The sequence below is a fragment of the Pipra filicauda genome, unplaced genomic scaffold (genome assembly GCF_003945595.2).
Source record: "Pipra filicauda isolate LSUMZ 115617 unplaced genomic scaffold, ASM394559v2 scaffold188_size1440453_pilon, whole genome shotgun sequence".
Taxonomy (NCBI): Eukaryota; Metazoa; Chordata; class Aves; order Passeriformes; family Pipridae; genus Pipra; species Pipra filicauda.
Genome location: NW_024104296.1, coordinates 798,445 through 816,931, shown reverse-complemented (window position 1 = coordinate 816,931; position 18,487 = coordinate 798,445). Strand labels below are relative to the sequence as shown.

Sequence of the window (18,487 nt, the reverse complement as noted above, 5' to 3'; positions counted from 1 at the left end):
TGATCAGAAAATTTTGCTCAAGTAATCCTGAAACATAAATAGCCTGTGTCAGCATGTGTCAAATTTGTCATTAGCAATTCCTATTTCTAAAACTGTGCAATGACTTTTGACCCAGCCCAACACCCCGTGAGTTCCCAAGGCAGGCAGCATGCACAGCAATTTCCTGGTCCACAGGGTAGCAAGTCTGCAACATGTAACTAGCCTGCAGTGATAGGAGTTGGCAAGAAATTGATGTTTAGAGTAGCAATAAATATCGCTAATGAAACAAATTTTATGAAATTGGCTCCAAAAGCAGCTAAATGATGCACATGGATGTCTCAAATTTATACCACTCATAGTTTCTTGAGAAGAAACTGATATCAGCAATGATTTTTAGATTATTTCATTAGATCTTTCCTTCTCTAGTCAAACCCCTTTAGGATTCCAGGCTTCATGTGGCAATTAATTAAAAACATTTTTCCTCGAAGAGAAATCGTAATAAAGGGTTTTGTCATCCAACTTCTGTAAAAAAACAATGGCAAAACTCCCTTTTGAATTCTAAGAAGAAAATGGTCAGATCCAATGTCTGTAGCTACTGACTATCATAAGGATTAATCTGAGAGATTTGGAAGAATTTCCCCTAAAGCAGGAAAAGCCATCAAAAAGGCAATGTGTGAGGCAGCAAAAGAAAAAAAAAATCACTGAAGAGAAACCTGCATTTTTCTATAATCTCTATAATGAGAATGGTTATGAAAATTACCAACTCAGGCTGTTATGTGTAGGCTTGTTGCATACATTTACTACACCTTTTCCTTAAAGTTTTCAGCCAGGCTTGGCCATATTGAAGTTTCATCTGCATATAAGAAGTTTCTTATTAGAACTTGGAAAGTTCCTTTGCACAGGAGTGATCCTTTTGTTGTTTACTTCCAGCAACAGATGATCCCATGACAGATATTATTGATACAGAAGTAACAAAGAGAGCAACACAATCACAAAAAATTACCTTTTCTTAAGTTAGGTTTTGATGTTAAAGGTGCTGGGATTGCTCACACTAGATCCTAGGGTTACTCATACTCCTCAGTGTGTAAATCTTGTAGAACCTGGCTGATATTCACCACGGAAGGTTTTGTGCTGGGGACTGATTCTGCATCCCCTACACAGCTAGCACTCTCCAGATCCATAATTTAAAAACCTTGATTTCTGCTCTTAATCAGACTTCGGATGCCAGAGTTAGAGGGACAGAGTGTGCTGTCGTTGTTGGGCTTGGGTTCTGTTCAGGCCCTGCACAGAGGAAGATCTTCTGGGCAGAGTGGACTTCTGGGAAGGGCTGTGGTCTGAGAGACTTCTTTTGATGCTGTTTGTGTTTTATAGCTTTTGTCTCAGGGCCCAAGCCTGGATGAGATGTTGCAGATGTGGCATCAGGTGTTGAGAACCTCATGGACTGGCTCTGAGCCCTTGGCCTCTTTCCTGCTCAAGTCAGACAGAGAAGGCACCGATAATATGTGGTTTGGGCTTTTAGTCTCATCAGAGATAGACTCTGTGTCACTGACAGCACATTTAGTGTCCTGCTTTGGCATTATTTCCTGTGTCCTTGACTTCCCCCTATACACAGCCTTCAAACATTTTGTTCACCAGCTTGTGCCATGAGGTTGGGTGATGTCCCCCTCTGTTTTCTCCAGGCTGGACTGCTAGGGAAATAGAAAACCTATGGAACAGGCTGGATATCCAGAGGTCCAGCTCCTGGGTCTCTTTAGCCTTTTCCCTGAACAGAAACACTAAAAGAGCTTTGTATGGAGACCTCGTGGCACAAAAGCGAATGTAAAAAGGGTATTTCCAGGTTGCCATCAGGTTCTCCAGCCAAAAAAAAGATGGTTTTGTGTCAACTGTCCTTGGTGGAACAGTGTTTGTGAGTGCCCTAAATGTATTGTATATGTTCCAACTGTGATTGGACAGGCATCCACAGAACTCCAGGGATTCTTCTCTTTATAATCCATTCAGATTTGCTTCTAGAAACACTGATCACACTCAACATGTACCTATAAATTGCCAAGGTGTTCAAAGACTGCTCGTTTTAAATGCTTGTTTGCTAGCTTACTAAACAAGACCATCTGAATTATGGTGTGCTTTGTTTTGGTTTTGGGATTTTGAGTTTGCTTTTTGGGCTTCAGCTTTTTTTTTTTTTTTTTTTTTTTTTTTTTTTTTTTGCCTGTTTTTTGCATCATTTACACTTTCATAAAAGGGAGTCTAGGAGGTTGAAGAGATTTCAAGGTGGCCACACAAACACATCTGGCATTTTCTATGAAGACATATTTGCACAATTATCCAGAAGTCCTTTGCATACCTTCAACATTTTTTCATGAACTTGAATAAAAATTAAACTGCATTTTCCCAGGCAGTGAATAAAGGGCCTGTGAGCAACATCAAAGCAAATGTGTGTGTGGTTTATTCTTAAATCATTACAAATACATTGATTTATTTTTTTTAACAGAATCCTCCCAGCTCTATTCCTGCTAAATTCACTTAAAACCAAATAAAGCATATTTTGGTGCTATGTATTTTTCTCAGCATTTCACAGTTTTTGGAGACATTAACATGTGGTTTTATTTCCTTGTTAATTCCTTTTCCTGACTCTGAACATAAAATATTCAGGAAAGTATGATTTCAAGGATAGGATGTTTGTATGCTTTTAAAAAGCTCCATCTTAGCATATGTTGGGATATACAATTTATTGCACAGCAAAACAATATACTATATATAAATAACATATAATATATAAATATACAAATATAAAACACACAAAACAATAACAAATATACAGAGATATTAGTTTATTGTGCAAATATGTTGTCTCTAAGAAGAGAAAAGGAGGAATAACAGAAGACCTGCACACAAAAAAGATGCATTGAGAGAAGATCCTGGAGAAAGCTGTTTCAATAGTAGGTTGTGACAACAGTGCTGAAGGAAATCATTTTAAACTAAAATGTTGTGCTATTTATACCTCTATTTTCACAAAAACCCTGCAACAGATTCCTTCCACAGTGGAGAGAGGACTTATACAAAACTTGTACTTGCCAAAAAAGAAGCCACAGTAAATATGGCCTCACACACCAACCCTTTTTCTCTACTACTATTTTTATAATTCTGAAATGTAGATCACAGTCAGATTTATTAGTTTAATCTTAGTGGGATCACTGCCTCTGCATTCAAGCAGCACAGATTTTGGTCCCTTTCTTTTTCTTCTACTTCTCATTAGTTTGCTGGAGTAATAAACCTTTCTCACTTCTCTGAAGTATTATTTTAAACAAGGAAGGGATCCAGCCTCATGAGTAGCTTTCACTGCCGATGCCTCCTGTCTTCCATGGAAGACACAAACTTTTAGGCAATTTGTTAATTCCCCACCCCCTCAGAGAAATAAGTAAAGAGTCAACTGCCTTTCAGATTCTCGTTGTACCCAATAGAGATTCATCCAGATGAGACTTCCTGAAGTGACACTGAAAGAGGCAGGAATTAAGAATACTCTGCCCACCCAAAATCTGAAAAGGTTGGTTGGTGGAACAGGAGGCAGGAATTAAGAATACTCTGCCCACCCAAAATCTGAAGAAGGTTGGTTGGTGGAAAAGGATTTTCTACCAGGCTATTCCAAGCATCTCAAGAGCACTGAGACTTGCCAGAAAAACAGCATTGTGCTTTTGCAGGGTGACGTTGGTTCCTTACCTGCTTACTGGAGAATTTGTCTGCATGAAAACTCCTAATGCAATGCTGGGAACAGGAGGACACAAAAATGTGCCATCCACTGCAGAGTGAGAGGGTTTCCTTTGGGTGGGTGGGTTGGTTTTTTCCCCCCTGTGGAAGAAGACGGGGTTAATTAGTTGTGTATCTGTTCTAGCAAGCATAAAGAACTCAGGAGGAATGTACTTCCTTGCTTGTTCTTTAGGACCAGTGAACTATCACTTCCTTTCTCACAAGGAATATATACGTGTAATACTCATTTGTTAAGACTGAAAGAGGAAGATTTGTAAATTGGGAGGATATCAGTGACATAAGGAGGGATGGAAGCACTATTCAACACCACAGGCTCATTGCTTCCACAGAAATACTTATTCTGTTCGTGCTTTTGACAGATTGCCACTAAATTTTTCAAAGAAAGCTGGAAAGAAATAATGGCACCTTGTAGGTTTTTTCCTCTTGTTTGGTTGTGCATAATTTTTCTTGCAGGCAAAAGGCAGGGAAGAACGGCACAGTCTGAATCAGTTAATTATGTATAAATGCAGAAGAATGCAAGCTGAACCCTTTGTCCTTTATTAAATTTAGTATTTCCTTTGGCTTGTGCTTGTGCTAGTGACTTGAAGCATTATTAGAAACATTCATGAAGCACAGTGACAAACCTTTCTCTCTTTTGTAACCTTGCTTTGTGACATTTATCACTGGGCCCAAACTGGGAAGCGGAATTTCATGGGCCTCGTGAGGCACAAGGCTCATCAACAATTTGCTGTCAGCTGCTCCCTTCAGAAGCTATCAAAAATATTTCTTTTCCAGTTATCCAGTTTGGCTTTGTCACGCTCTTTGTTGCCTCCTTCCCTCTGGCACCTCTCTTTGCTCTCCTGAACAACGTCATAGAAGTCCGGCTTGATGCAAAGAAGTTTGTTACTGAACTGAGGAGGCCAGACACAGTAAGAGCAAAAGATATAGGTAAGCAATGAAAAAGCTTTGACGTGAAGATAATGCAAAAAGTGCAATTAAAAAAAAAAAAAAAAGAAGAAGAAAAATTATAGTATATCCATTACCAAGTTCTGTTTTTCATTTACAGGAATTTGGTATGACATTTTGAGTGGCATTGGAAAGCTTTCAGTTATCATTAATGTAAGTATTTGGTTATACTAGTTTCTAATCTAATGGAGCTTATATTGCCCCTTCAACATAATTTAAAGGTGAAGTCTAGTTTTCTCTATTTGCCAAGAAAATAAGTTGGACTTGATGATATCAGAGGTCTTTTCCAATCTAGTTGATTCTGTGATTCTGTGACATCTAAATTATCCAGTTCATTCTTGTTGAATTGCAAAACATGATTTAATTACAAATTACCATTCCCTCATCCCATTCTCTCTATTCTCACGTTATGTAGATCAGGAAGACTAATCCATATAAGAACAACCAGTGAAGGGGAGGTAAAGCAGGCAACACTCCACATAATAAATAAAGATCTACTTCCCATTCATACCCACAGTTTTTTCTGTTACTCTGCCAGTGTAACTATTGGTATGAAGAAAAAAAATGTAAATATTACATCTTGGATTCTAGGACCAGAAAAAAAAAATCTTAGTGTTTTAAAGAACAAAAACAATTACTTCAATATAATGTGTGTCTGGTATACAGATATATTATGTTTATTGTTCTGTATGTATTCCTTAAGTAAAATTTTCCTGATGTCTTATGATAAAAAAGACTCATGCCCTAGGAGTTTAACTGTAGTACTAACTAGTGGGTTTTTAACCCACAGATCATAAACTTACAGAATTATTTAGGCTGCAAAAGACCTTTAAGATCATGAAGTCCAACCATAAAATATCAAAGACATCAAAGCCCTTTAGAAAATCAGAGGATTTTCACTATTGAAGGGATATTATGATGTCAGACACAAGTTGCAGTTGTCTAGCACTGCTCTGTGCTGGATGAGCAAAACTCTACAGCCTCTTGTTTTTTTCTGAATACACTTTGCAGATTTATTATCCTTGGTTATTTTCTGTATCAAAAAAAACTCTGAAAATATTTATTTACTGGGGATTCCATTAAAATATCAGTAAGATTTTTTTCTTGACAGAAAAGTATACATGTTCATACCCATTTGAAAAAAATATTGAATGCTCAGTTATGTCTCTGCATCTGAATAATATTGATACAGGAAATTATTATTTAGAAAAATGTAATTTTAAATAATCATAGAATCACAGAATGGTCTGGGTTGGAAGGGACCTTAAAGATTATCTCATTTCAACCCCTCTGCCACGGGCAGGGACACCTTTCACCAGACCAGGTTGCTCCAAGCCCTGACCAACCTGGCCTTTAACTCTTCCAGGGATGGGGCAGCCGCAGCTTCTCTGGGCAGCCTGTGCCAGGGCCTCACCACCCTCACAGGGAAGGATTTTTTCTAATATCTGATCTAAATCTACTCTCTGTCAGTTTGAAGCCATTCCCCCTTGTCCTGTCACTCCATGCCCTTGTAACAAGTCCCTCTCCAGCTCTCTTGGTGCCCTTTCAGGCCCTGGAAGGGACTCTAAGGTCTCCCTGGAGCCTTCTCTTCTCCAGGCTGAACAACTCCACTTCTCTCAGCCTTTCCTCATAGGAGAGGTGCTCCATCCCTCTGATATCTTCATGGCCTCCTCTGGACCTGCTCCCACAGGAGTAAGTCCAGAGGACAAATCAAAGGAATTCTTATTGATATGATCTAGATACTCCTGTGTCTGGTTGACTTCACAATTACTGGGATACCAGTTTTATGAGAGTTTTATACCAGCATGAGACCCACCCATGTCAGATGTGTAAATCCTGATGCAGAGGGGAAAATGGAGGATGAATACTTTACACTGAACAGGTTTGTCTCAGATAACACTGTGTAACTACACCAAAATATGCTCCACATTATACTAACTAGCTATTATGTCTTGTTGCAGATGTTTTTTTTTTTTAAACTAGTAATAAACCTCCTAATGGCTTTAGGGATGGAAAGAATTGGAGAAATGGAGAGTACATTAATTGCTTTTGCTGCTCTATTCTGTAAGAAATGCTGCACTTTCCTAACTTAGCCTTCCCCTGGAGAGACAGAGCAGGTTACTGTGCTTTTATGTATGCAAATATTCTGTGCCATTCGATTCTCACTTCATCACCACTCCAAATCTACTTGCACATGAAAATAATTAACCTGGAACATGTCATTCATAGATTCATGATGCTGTTGTTTGGTTGGGTGTTTTTTTTGTCTCCCAGGCTTTTGTAATTGCTGTCACATCCGATTTCATTCCACGCCTTATGTACCAATATGCATACAGTCAGAATGGAACCATGCATGGCTTCATCAATCACACGCTCTCCTACTTCAATGTCAGCCACCTCAAGGCTGGGACACAGCCAGCAAACTCCCTGTTTGCACAGGATGTTTTATTCTGCAGGTAAAGTACCTCTTTTCAAAGTGGGAACTGACAATATTCAATTATACAGCCACATATTCAGTAATATTCATGAGCCTTTGTACAGATGGTTTTAAAAGTACAGCTTTTGGAGTATTCCCACTGTGTTAGAAGGTTCTTAAAAGGGTTTTTCCAGTGCAAAAGGCAAAATAGGCAATTTAGGCAGACTTACTCAAATGAAAAAATATTTTATTTATTGAAAGACAAAGCTTTCATTAAAAAGAATTAATTTTTAAAATGGGCACCCAATAATTAGAACCATGCTTTCTTTTTTGCTGAGATCTGAGTTTTCAATATATTATGCTCATCTTTAAAACCTGCACCATTTGCCATCTACATGTCTTATATTTCAAATTCATCTTTCAGACTGGGGAACCAAGGCTCAATTTCCTTTAAAAGATGTCCAAAATGTCAGATGCCTATGGAGTAGTTCTAGTTTGCAAGAGAAATCACTAAGGTGGTTCCAGGGCTTTCAAAGTAACCTTGTTTTTTTATAAAAATATGCAGAAATTCAAAGAGCTGGTTTAAGGCAGTGCAACCCAAGGCTGCTCAAAATTGGGTCAGTGCTATATTCAACAGCCTGCCTCACCTTCCTTGTGGACTCCCTTGAAATCCACTGTCCTTGGTCTCTGCAATGGCACAAAATCAGCACAGAAGTTCCTTTTCCATTTCTTCAAGGAGAGCCTTAATTTATATGAGTTTTACTACACACAGGTCTTTAATTGACCTCCCTTGTTTTGTTGCCTAATATATCTCACACTTAGGATCCCACTGGTTTCAAGCAGGGTATTTATCTCACCCAACTACCCAACTACAACCCACACAAATTACACATCTCAGTTCCTTCACTGGAAGCAGAAGAAACAGGGAGAGAAATCTGGCCCTGGGACTCCAGCACTGCTCTTGGGGTTGCCTTTGGGGTGTACCTGCCTTCTCACCTTGACTACAACAGAAGATAAGAGAGCGCACAGCTCAGACCTCTACTTTCTGATAGACTTGTAAGACTGTGAAATGCTTTTCCACCCTCAGTTCCTAGCATTTTTAATTTGTTTCCCCAAATTAGCCTGTGTTTTCCTTCAGCAAACATCTTGATTCACTTCTCTGTGGCTTTGCTACTTTCACTGTGCTGCTATTTACCTGGTGTCGGCCTCTGTTCGTGAGTGCCACTGTGTTTGGGAGTGTGTGTGTGAACAACAGTGATAAAATGCTCTCCTCACATTAGCACGGCCAAATACAGCCAAATTACTTAACAGAGCCCAAATACAGGGAAGAAAGGAGTAATCTACACTAAGCATAATAGTGGTTCCTGCCTGATAATGTCAAGTCCATGCCGCTGAGAAGAAGGAAAAATTTATAAGTGTTTGATCATGTGCTAATCTGAATGGGAAAGTACTGTGAGAGTGTTTCTGTTCTGCTATCAGGAAACAATTAGGAGAAGACATCAACAGCCACATAAACTTTCTCATTATCATCCTCCTCTTTTCAATCTTATCAAAATCTCAGCTTTGGACACAACTATCGCTGTGATAAAATATGGGGTATCTGGCTCATGTCCCAAGGGACAGGCAACAAACACTGCCCCTTATGCTGGAAATAAAATCTGTATTTCTTTTTCTGGCAAATATGTTGGGAACAAGCTGACCTCTCTTATTCTTAGATTTCTGTGACCTCTGGAGATGAATGTGGTTACAATAAGCCTGAGTTTTGCTCCATACGGGCATTGCCAGAGATTAAGGTGTCTTTAAAAAAACCTTAACAAGCCAGAAACAGCTCTGCCACCGAACATACAGAATACATTCTTTGAATGTTTTAGGCAGCATTTTCTCCAGTGCTGTGAACTCCTTGACACTGCTGCCAAATAAACATTGCTGCAGCGACGCTCTGACGCACAGCATTAGTTTTAATGAATTTTTTTTTTCCACAGAAAAATGACATTTGTGTAGCTGAAGGCAAATTAAAAGCGAAGCTTGCTAAGATATGTGACATTTTTATTGGTTTGGCCCTTTTAATCCTTATAATCTGTTGTGATAACGGGGTACATAAAAGTATGCTGGTCACACTGAAAAGAAGAAAGCAACAGATATGGACTCATTAAAGGGACTTTAACATGGATCTGCTCTGATATTCAGGGAATTTATAAAGTGTCTTTGAATGAATTAATTTTTTTAGTGTCCTGGGATTCATCTCATCAACTCCTAATGATCAGTGCTGAATTCTAACATTTTTCCCTGACTAATTTTTGTATACTCCCTCGTTGCTGAAGAAGTACTTTCTTGTGATTCAGGATGTTTTACTCAAAGACCAGCTGAAAAAGGAAATTAAACAGATGAGCATATTTGGATTGATTTGCAGTTCCACCTACATGTACAATGTTTTTTACCAGTCTTTCTTTTTTCCCACACAATATACTTCTGAAATACAATAGCATCTTTCTCTTAGCTCTGGCTTCAGTTCACTCTTGTCCAAGTATTGTGTGGTTTTCTCCATCCATCGTCACTTCCCCAACTTTCCTCTTCTTTCAGTGTGTATTTTTCTATTTTCCCTCAGAACTTTTCTGTACTTCATTCTTCAACCATACTGACTACTTCATAATCTTGTCCTTTTTCAGTGGCATTAGAGTTGCTTACTATTTTTGAAACACAATAGTCTTTGCAGCATTGATTGTTTGCTGTTCCTGTCATACCTGCTGAAACAAGTATTTTAGGAATGAAGAATTGAAGAAATGAGGGAATCACAGAATAATAAAGTCAGAGAATATCCTAAATTGAAAGGACCCACAAGGATCATGAAGTCCAACTCCTGGCCCTGCACAGGACCACTCCAAGAATCACACCTGACTCTCAGTGCCTGAGAGCATTGTCCAAACACTTTTTGAACTGAAAAGATGGTCTTTGTAAAAAAAGAAACTACCTGTGGAATATAGTGGTTAGAAAAGGGGCAGGTTATTGCACTCTGAAGTCCCATGTGACACAGAATAATTAAAAAGGGAGGTGGGGAGGAGGCCCAGCTACCTCATCTGTAGCTCTGGCAAAATATCCCTTCCCTGTAAATCATTTGCAAGTGTTCTGTTGAATGTAGATTCAGGCATCACAAGCCCTGTGATTTCCAACTGAGCCAGGTGAAATTTCCAAGGGGTCTGACATCCTGCAACACTTACATAGTTTGCGAAGCTCTGAATACATCAAATGGAAAACCCACCACAGTTGGTGACCCTTCCAGGTGAACCTGGGCTGCGTTTCAAGACTGGGATTGATTTATAGTGCTAGGTAAAACCCACAACAAACTCAGTGGTTTTCCTTGGCTTTGATGTTCAAGCAGATTAAATTCAAGGGATCTGACTCTGGCCCTCGCTGCCGGGCTTGGACACAGATTTGAGCAACATGTGGGAATCCACAATGTCCAGAAAGGTACCAGAGGGGTGATCTCACAGTTGCAGGCACAGCACAGGAATCCTGGGTAAGATGCAATGGAGAGCTCAGCTGGTGTGCTTAAACCACTGCACAAAACAAACAAACCAGGGCCTAACACAGCCCAGGTAGTGCTTCCATAAATTGGTACAGCCCCCAGTTTAAAGTCGTTTTTTCCTCCTCTCCCACCTCCCTCTCCCCATTGTGGCTTGCACCTTGTGTCTCCAGAAGCTGCAGCACAGAATTACATCCAGCATTTCAGACTCAATTTCTTGGGGGTGAGGAGTGGCAGGATGTAGAGGATGCGTGGATTGTAAATGTATAATTTAACATGCAAAGCCATGTGGATAGAACCTGAAGGTAATTTTGGTAAGCACACCTGCAAACTGAAGCTGACAGATGTTATATGTGAACTTTCTCCATTATCCCCCAATGGAGGCTTTTCCAGAGTCTAATGAATCTTACTGTCAGAACGGGTTTTGTGGTATTCAAAACAGATTTTCCCTTTCTTAATTCCATCCCATTACTCGTAGTCAAACACTGGGAACAGCACTAAATTATCCCTTTCAGTCCTAAGGGCACAATTTGTGCGTGGTTATCATGTCCAACTGTGGCTGTTACTTACCAAAGTGGAGCAGTACATGTGCTGCTCTTTAATCTTTTCTGGTGAGTCAGTCTCCTCAGCCCTTGTATTGTTTTGCTGAACTTCAATTTGTTGCTATTTTTTTCTTTGGTTTCCTTCCCTGCCCAACCCCCCCCCTTTTTTTTAATCTTTTTTCCCCTCTGAAATCTGCACAGCTGAATGGCTGAATGCAGCATTCCAGGTGTGGGTTTACCTGAGCTGTTCAGAGAAAGGCTAATACCCCCCCAGCACCATCGTGACTTGTGTTTATACACCCACAAGTCATACTGTCCTGCTGCCATATTTCAAACTTGTGCTAACCTGCTGGACACTGCAAGCTCCAGGCCATTTTCATTGCATTTTCTTTCAAACTCTATCCTTTTGAAGATCCTTCACTTGTTTTATTTTTAATTATTTTCCATTTCCCCGTATTATTCTCATTGTGTTTCCTGTATTCATTTCTTATTGCTTTCTGTGTTTCCTGCTATATGCAAAACTTTCCAATTTAGGAGCATCTGTGATTTTTATTAGCCTGTTGTTTACTTCCAAATGATTGATGATAATACTAAAAGCAACAGTCTTTACACTAAACCACTAAGGCTCTGTTTTACCCTGTCTAAGGCTAGACAGTTAATTTAGGAAGTGCCTTTCCCATGGCTCCCCCTTTCATTAATGCAAAGACAGGAACCACCAAAGTGAAAGTCACATTTTATGTGGGCTGAATTATTCCCTAAATGAATCAAGGTTTAGGTGAGATGAATGCAGGCTTATCTCCTTCTGAAAATGCCTTGTACTAACTCTCTGCTTTCACTTCAGCACTTTATTCCCTGTACACTGAGGTCAATTTAACACCAGGAATAAAAAGGGGACATTTGTCAATCCTGTAAAATCTGGACATTTCCAACATTAGAACAATGTTCTGATTTTGGTTACAACTGTGAAAACCAGGCTAAGCTCGTTAAATTCAGTGGAGGTAGTCCAGCTTTAATTCTGGAGTTGTATTTCATAATAAGGGTTGAAGTGGGAACATCTGGAGGGTTTGATTCTTTAGGTTTTGTGACTCTAAAATCATGTTAATCAAAGCAATTGGTGCTGGGGGAAATCTGGAACTGTGTGATAACTGAGCTGTCTCCACTGACAGGTTCAAAGACTACAGAGAACCGCCTTGGTCCCCAAACCAGTATGAGTTTTCTAAGCAGTACTGGGCAGTCTTATCTGCTCGCTTGGCTTTTGTTATTCTATTTCAGGTAAGTCTGGTGAGTTGCTTCAATTTATTTCAGAAATATAGTAAAAAACAGATTGAAATGCACATGCCAAAGCAGCCCATGTCCATTGGAGCTTTTCTCTTTGTGCATACCCAGCCTGCTGAGGGGTTAGTGGGCTGCAGCACAGGTTCTGCCTTTGGAGCAGTGTGGAACTTCCTCAGCAGAGCTTTCTTTTCCCTTCAGGGAAGACAGTGCCACAGCCTGCATTAGCCTGTGGCACTAGCAGGGATCCCAAACAAACCCAGGCTCTTGAACATTCAAGTGGACTCTGTCAACTTTTATACCCTCAGGGGGTGATAAAACCTCTGAGGTCTTTTGCTACTTTCTTGAAGTAAGCGCAGCAAATTCTTCTCAGTGTGAAGATTTCACTAGCAAGGGATTTGCTATTATGATTTGCCTTCTGGATGGCTTCCTTCTCCTCTCCTCCATGACCTGGGATCCTTCCACAGGGTCCATCACTCTTGTGAAAATCTGCCTGTGTTTCCAACTCACCTGCCAAGTACTCCCAGTGTTACTGTGAATCCTACCTGGTTTGTATTGCCCTCTTCTGCTTCTTTGCTGTGCCTTCAGTAATTTTCCACCACTGGCTGCAAAACAGTTGAAACCAACTGGTTCTGCTGGGCTTCAAATGGAAGAAAGGCCTTCTGCCTGTTCTGCCAGAGTACATTCCCTGGTTAATTAGCTCCATTGTCTGGGCTGGGGACAGAGCCAAACATTCTCACACATTTTGAGGCATTACACAACAAAGAATTACCATGATAGCATCATTTATCTATAAATTTCATAAACAGCAAAACTTTTTGCCTAGTCTGCTTCCTGCTTGGTGTTATGAGCATCACCTGTAGTGACCTTGACAGGTGAGGTTTGGGGTTGTGGCTTGCAGGTTGTGGCAGTGTAAAAACAATCCTACTTGTCCACAGAGAGAAAGATTTGAGGATAGAATGACCATGAAAGTTGTATACAGTCTGCTCAGGCCACATTGGCAGCACATGGGTATGGTCTGTGTTGGAGGATGCCCTTATATTAATGGATTCTGAACTCAGTCTCAAGGAACTGGATGCTGAGAACTGAGCACCTGTGGATGCCTGTAAGGAATAAGGCTGTTTTTGTTCCTAAGACAATGAATCATTTGATGAATCCCAGTCCTTTCCGATTTCAAACCTAGCTGAAGCACACGTTCAATACAGCCACTCCACTGAGAGGTAGCTTCGCACAAACCTTAGCTGTTTCTTGAAAAAAATAGCCTTACTCAAGTGCTTACTACCACACACCATCAGCAAAATGTATTTGATACCTTTCTCATAGCAGTAGAAAAGGTTTGGTTTTGCTCCAGTGTGAGTATTTTGGATTTTTCACACTTGCTTCACATCTGTTGCTGTGTTTGCAGAACCTGGTGATGTTCCTCAGTGTTCTGGTTGACTGGATGATCCCTGACATCCCCAAGGACATCAGTCAACAGATCAAGAAGGAGAAGAGCGTGCTTGTTGACTTCTTCCTGAAGGAGGAGCATGAGAAACTGAAGCTGATAGAAAGCTTTATGGCACGTGACAAGCGGAAGCGCAAAAGTGGGACCAAGAGCAGAAGGAGCCGGGCCGCCAGCTTCTCCCAGTTTACCCGGAGTCCCAAAGGCAGCTTCACCTCCTTTAGCTCACAGCACACGGTGGTGTGACTCCCTAGGGAAGGGGAACATGCTGTGCTTACCTCTGCAACACCTGCTTACTGTGTGATGTGATTCTGAATCCAGAGCAAGGGAGGGAGAGACAGTCAAGCAAGGGACAGGGAGCAAAAAGGAGGCTTCTTTTGCTTCCTTAGAAACTCCATTTGCAAGGGACTCTTATATTTTATATGCTATCTGGGCTGCAGCATTTCCAGACTTTATCAGTGCAAGATAAGGGCTATATTGTGGCTGTAGCTGGTTTTTGTGGTGATGTGACTTGGGTAGACATGCGGGAATTCTCCCGGCTCGTGCAGTCTCTGCAGTAGGACTGCAACCATCCCTCTGCCTGCAGACACCCCGTGGGGATGGGGACACTCCTGCTCTCATATCTACCTTTGGGCAGGTCTGACTGACCATGGAGAAGTGCATACAAGTCATGGTCTCATTGCTTGTAGCTGCCAGTGGGTGGTTGACAAACATTTGGAGCCTCAAGGAGTCATTGTGCCTTCCTAACATACACTGCCACGAGGTGCCACCCTTGCAGGGCAGGCAGGGTAAGGGCACAGAGATGTGGAAACACAAGGAATTAAAATCCCTGTGCACTTGCATCCACAGATATATTGCTTTTTGCTTAGCAGGAGCTTGAATGCATGTGCTGATGAGCAGGGAGGCCACAACATGTGCATCAGAATGACTGAAGCTGCTACAACCAGGGAAGCTCCTTGTTGTTCATTGTCCTGAACACAAAAAAAAAAACCCAAACAAACCCCTGCATGTTTGATTCTTCTCTCACTTAAACTGGGAATTCAGCCAGTATCAGAGGAATCATGCCACTGAACCACCAGGGTGAAGCTGAGGAGTGAGACTGGAATTAAGGCCTGTAAATCATGTGGCATTTTCGTGTACATCGCGCTTAAAGTAACAAAAATTGCTGCTGTTGTGATTTACTGTAAAGCAAAATATTTTGCAGAACTGCATTTCATTGGAAGATACACATGTTCACTAACCAAGCTTTCAGCTACAAGCATTTAATGAATAACTTTGTTCTGTCATGAATGAAAATTAAACTTTCTTAAAAAATCTGTTTCTTTTACTGTGGGCTCTGTCTCTTACTCATCTTGAAATTCAGACTCAGGGTAAAAGATTTTCTTTCCATCCTGTCTTCTCAACAATACTTTCAAAAATACAAACCAAAGAAGTGCTTCAGTTTCAGGCCTTCTATAGGATTGCTTTTTAACATTATGATCATATTTTATATATTTCTGAAGCCTAAGATTTCATTGTTCTTGTAGATGGAAAGATTTTTCTTCTATGACATCTTTTGTATTATGAGAGATGTCAAAATAATAGTGTGGGGGTTTTTTTGGTTTGTTTTTTTCTTTTTTTTTCATTCAGTGCCTAAACTAAAGCAAATCAAAATGGGAGAACTGTTTCAGTGTGGGCTGAAATGAAAAAAAAATCATTTTTGAGTTTTACTTTTTAAATTTACTTTCAGGTAATTTATCCCTCCTATATAGTAATCAAATTTGAAATGATAACATCATCTTGAATAAAATTGCAAGTGTTGAACTTCGTTGAAAAAAAAGTCTGACCTTTCCAAATGTTTTCTTCTTTTTCCTTGTCAAAACTCATTTGCTGAATTTTAAATGAATTCAGAGACAGTTATTCCCCTTTCAGAAACTGGTTTGTGGTTTCTTTGCTGTTGTGTTTTTGTTTTTTTTTTTTTTTAATTAATAATGACTTGCTAGGGGTATTGCCCAGATCTCAGTTTGGCTATATATGTCACCATTTGGTTTTGTTTGTTTAAATTTTGCTAGGTGCTTGAATGAATTTTATTTTTCTTTAAAAATTTGTCTCCCTCCTCAAAATCTGTGACAGGGCTGAGACAAAACCTTTGATTTCCCTCCTCTAAGATTAACATTTAAATGGGGGAACTCTATCTCCTTGAAAACAAATTGTCTCATTTTACTTTCAAAAGACCAGCAGGCTCTGTTGGGGATTCCATGGTCTAATACATTAAGGCAGTCAGTATTAATAACATCTATTCCCTCATTTACAAGAGGATACTCTGGTGGTGGATTTGTAAGTTTGAAACTTTTGGGGCTTTGGAACTGTTGATGTTTGCTGTTTACAACTCTAGTTGATTGAAATTCAATCCATTCTCTTCAAAAAGCCTCTGATGGGGAGAAACTTTATGTTTCCAACTAGTAGAAATATCATTGCTGCCAGACCTTTAGATTATCATAATGGTCCCTCCCTTTTTCCAGGAATGTGGGAGGGCGTGCAGAAATGGGTTTAGAAAGAGAATGCAGGCAGGTTACATGGTACCCTCATCTCCAGTGACTTGTTCGATGAAAGATATTCAGAGTCAAGGGTCTTCTTAAAATAGAACCATTTTGTACACCCTCCCTCCACCCAGGAAATACCTTTTTAAAAACTGTGAGTCACTGGAAAACTGTCAGAAAATGCTATCCCAAAGTCGAGTGCATTAGGATGTTGTTACACAGAATTTCCATAACAAGCAACTGAAATGCTTGCGATGGTCCAAAAATGATAATGTGTTTCTAGATTTCCTAGCAGAAGGAACTAGAGAAGCCAGCAGACGTACACTGATGCTCTGAGTGTTCTCCTGAGGTTTATATATTTCACCCAAACAAGGCTGGGAAAGAGGCACAGCAGCAATCACGGCTGACGTCCAGATGGGATCTCCCATGATATCACAGACAGGACAGACAGCTCAGTTATCTTTATCTGTGATGTGGTTTCTGTTTTTCTCTTAAACTTGAGAGTTTCATTCACTGAGAATTCCTGCATGTTTGGTAGCTGACTCAGGTGCAGTCCCTGAGGGTTGCATCCTTTGTTACATTTCTATGGCAACCTCTGGATTCTCCTGACGCCGCTTCCCATCAGCTGCTGTAATTGTAGATCACTGATCAGGTGTTCATTCATTCTCAGTTTCTAACTTATCTCTTTTGGACAAAGGCAGACTTTATCTGCTCCCTTTTTATCAGCATGATACTTGTAAGTCTACCCACAAAGCTCCCCCTTGCCATAACTTGTGTCTCAGAAGCAGAGAGTGGCTGTTCCAAGAGATGTGCATGGAAAGCTCTCTGTAGGGACCAGGAGAAGAGGGGTGCAAGTAGAAACGCAGAGGTAACAAAACCTGTGAGCTGTCGCCACTCCTTGCTTTAGCAATGAAAACCAGCTAAAATCTCTGCCAAAGAAAGGAAAAAAACAGCTTTCATGACACTCAAAGTCTTCCTTTTTCCAGGAAGAAAAGGGTAGCCTATGTGGAAGTATGTCTGTTAAATTCCTGCTTCACCATGCACAATATTTACCACTGTTAGCAATAAACTCTTCTGACTACAATAATATAACATCTGTTGCTGTTATGCAGTCTCACCCTTTAATTAGGCACAGATGGTCTTTCTGTTCCCCGTCTGGTCTGATTATTTTTGCTTTTGAAGAGAAAATATAAACCAGTTTTGTTTGTGACCTATTCTTTGTAGGTAAATTCCTCCACACCTAATACTGGGTAACTTATGTGCCCAGTAACACAAGTTTTTCAGACACAACAGTGCCTTTATTACACTTAGAGGTAGGGAGAGAGAAGGAGGATGTACACCTGAACCCCCAGTTCTCACCTTGTAAAGGCCGTCAGCCCATGGTTCTTCTGAAAGGCCCACAGACAATGGAGGATGAAGAATATTTTTACAAAAAAAAATGAGTACAGAGTCTGTGCTCATTTTGCCCTACGTGCATCTTTTTCAGGGAAGTTTCTCTGCATTAGTTATTTTCTAAATGTGTTTTAATCTGTACTAAATCCCTCAGTACTACCAAAACTCTGAATATTCCCATCCTTTACCCATCATCTGCAAATGTACTCAATTATTAATTGATTACTAAATTATTAATAACTGCAATAATTAACAGGGTGCCTTACTGCTTCTTTCACACCCCCAGCAGAATTCTTAAAATCAACCAGATTCTGTAACAACTCCTGAGACAGACTGATTACATGCTTTATTTATACATAATAATCTGATGAAATCTTTTTATTTATATGTATTTTCAGTTGCTTGTTGACACAATTCTGCAGCTTTTCCTGATTCTTAAGAGAGTCACTAACAATGACTCCTACTCTCACCTACAGTGTTTCCAAGCTATTCCCAGTTCCACAGATACACTTTTAATGAGCAAAATGATTACTATCAAAGGATTATATACATATCTTTAATGTGGCCACCTGAGACAAGATCCCCAGATTCAAACCTCGGTGGAAGCCTTTCTTTTGGCTTCAGTATCCCCTTGATCAGAGAGCATTTCCTCTGTGTAACTCTGTGTGCAGCTTTCCACCAGTTAGGTAGAGAAATGTG

General features: G+C 40.1%; 1 protein-coding gene across 1 annotated transcript in view; it reads left to right on the top strand.

Moving 5' to 3' along the window:
• The window catches only part of ANO2 (anoctamin 2), a 154,483-nt gene extending 139,845 nt beyond the window's left edge, over positions 1 to 14,638 (top strand). The window contains exons 20-24 of the mRNA XM_039380172.1: positions 4,516 to 4,668; positions 4,787 to 4,839; positions 6,961 to 7,142; positions 12,331 to 12,436; positions 13,842 to 14,638. Coding sequence (XP_039236106.1) covers positions 4,516 to 4,668; positions 4,787 to 4,839; positions 6,961 to 7,142; positions 12,331 to 12,436; positions 13,842 to 14,123 — 776 coding nt within the window. The 3' untranslated portion in view covers positions 14,124 to 14,638. The remainder of the gene's footprint in view (positions 1 to 4,515; positions 4,669 to 4,786; positions 4,840 to 6,960; positions 7,143 to 12,330; positions 12,437 to 13,841) is intronic.
• The last annotated feature ends 3,849 nt before the right edge of the window (positions 14,639 to 18,487 follow it).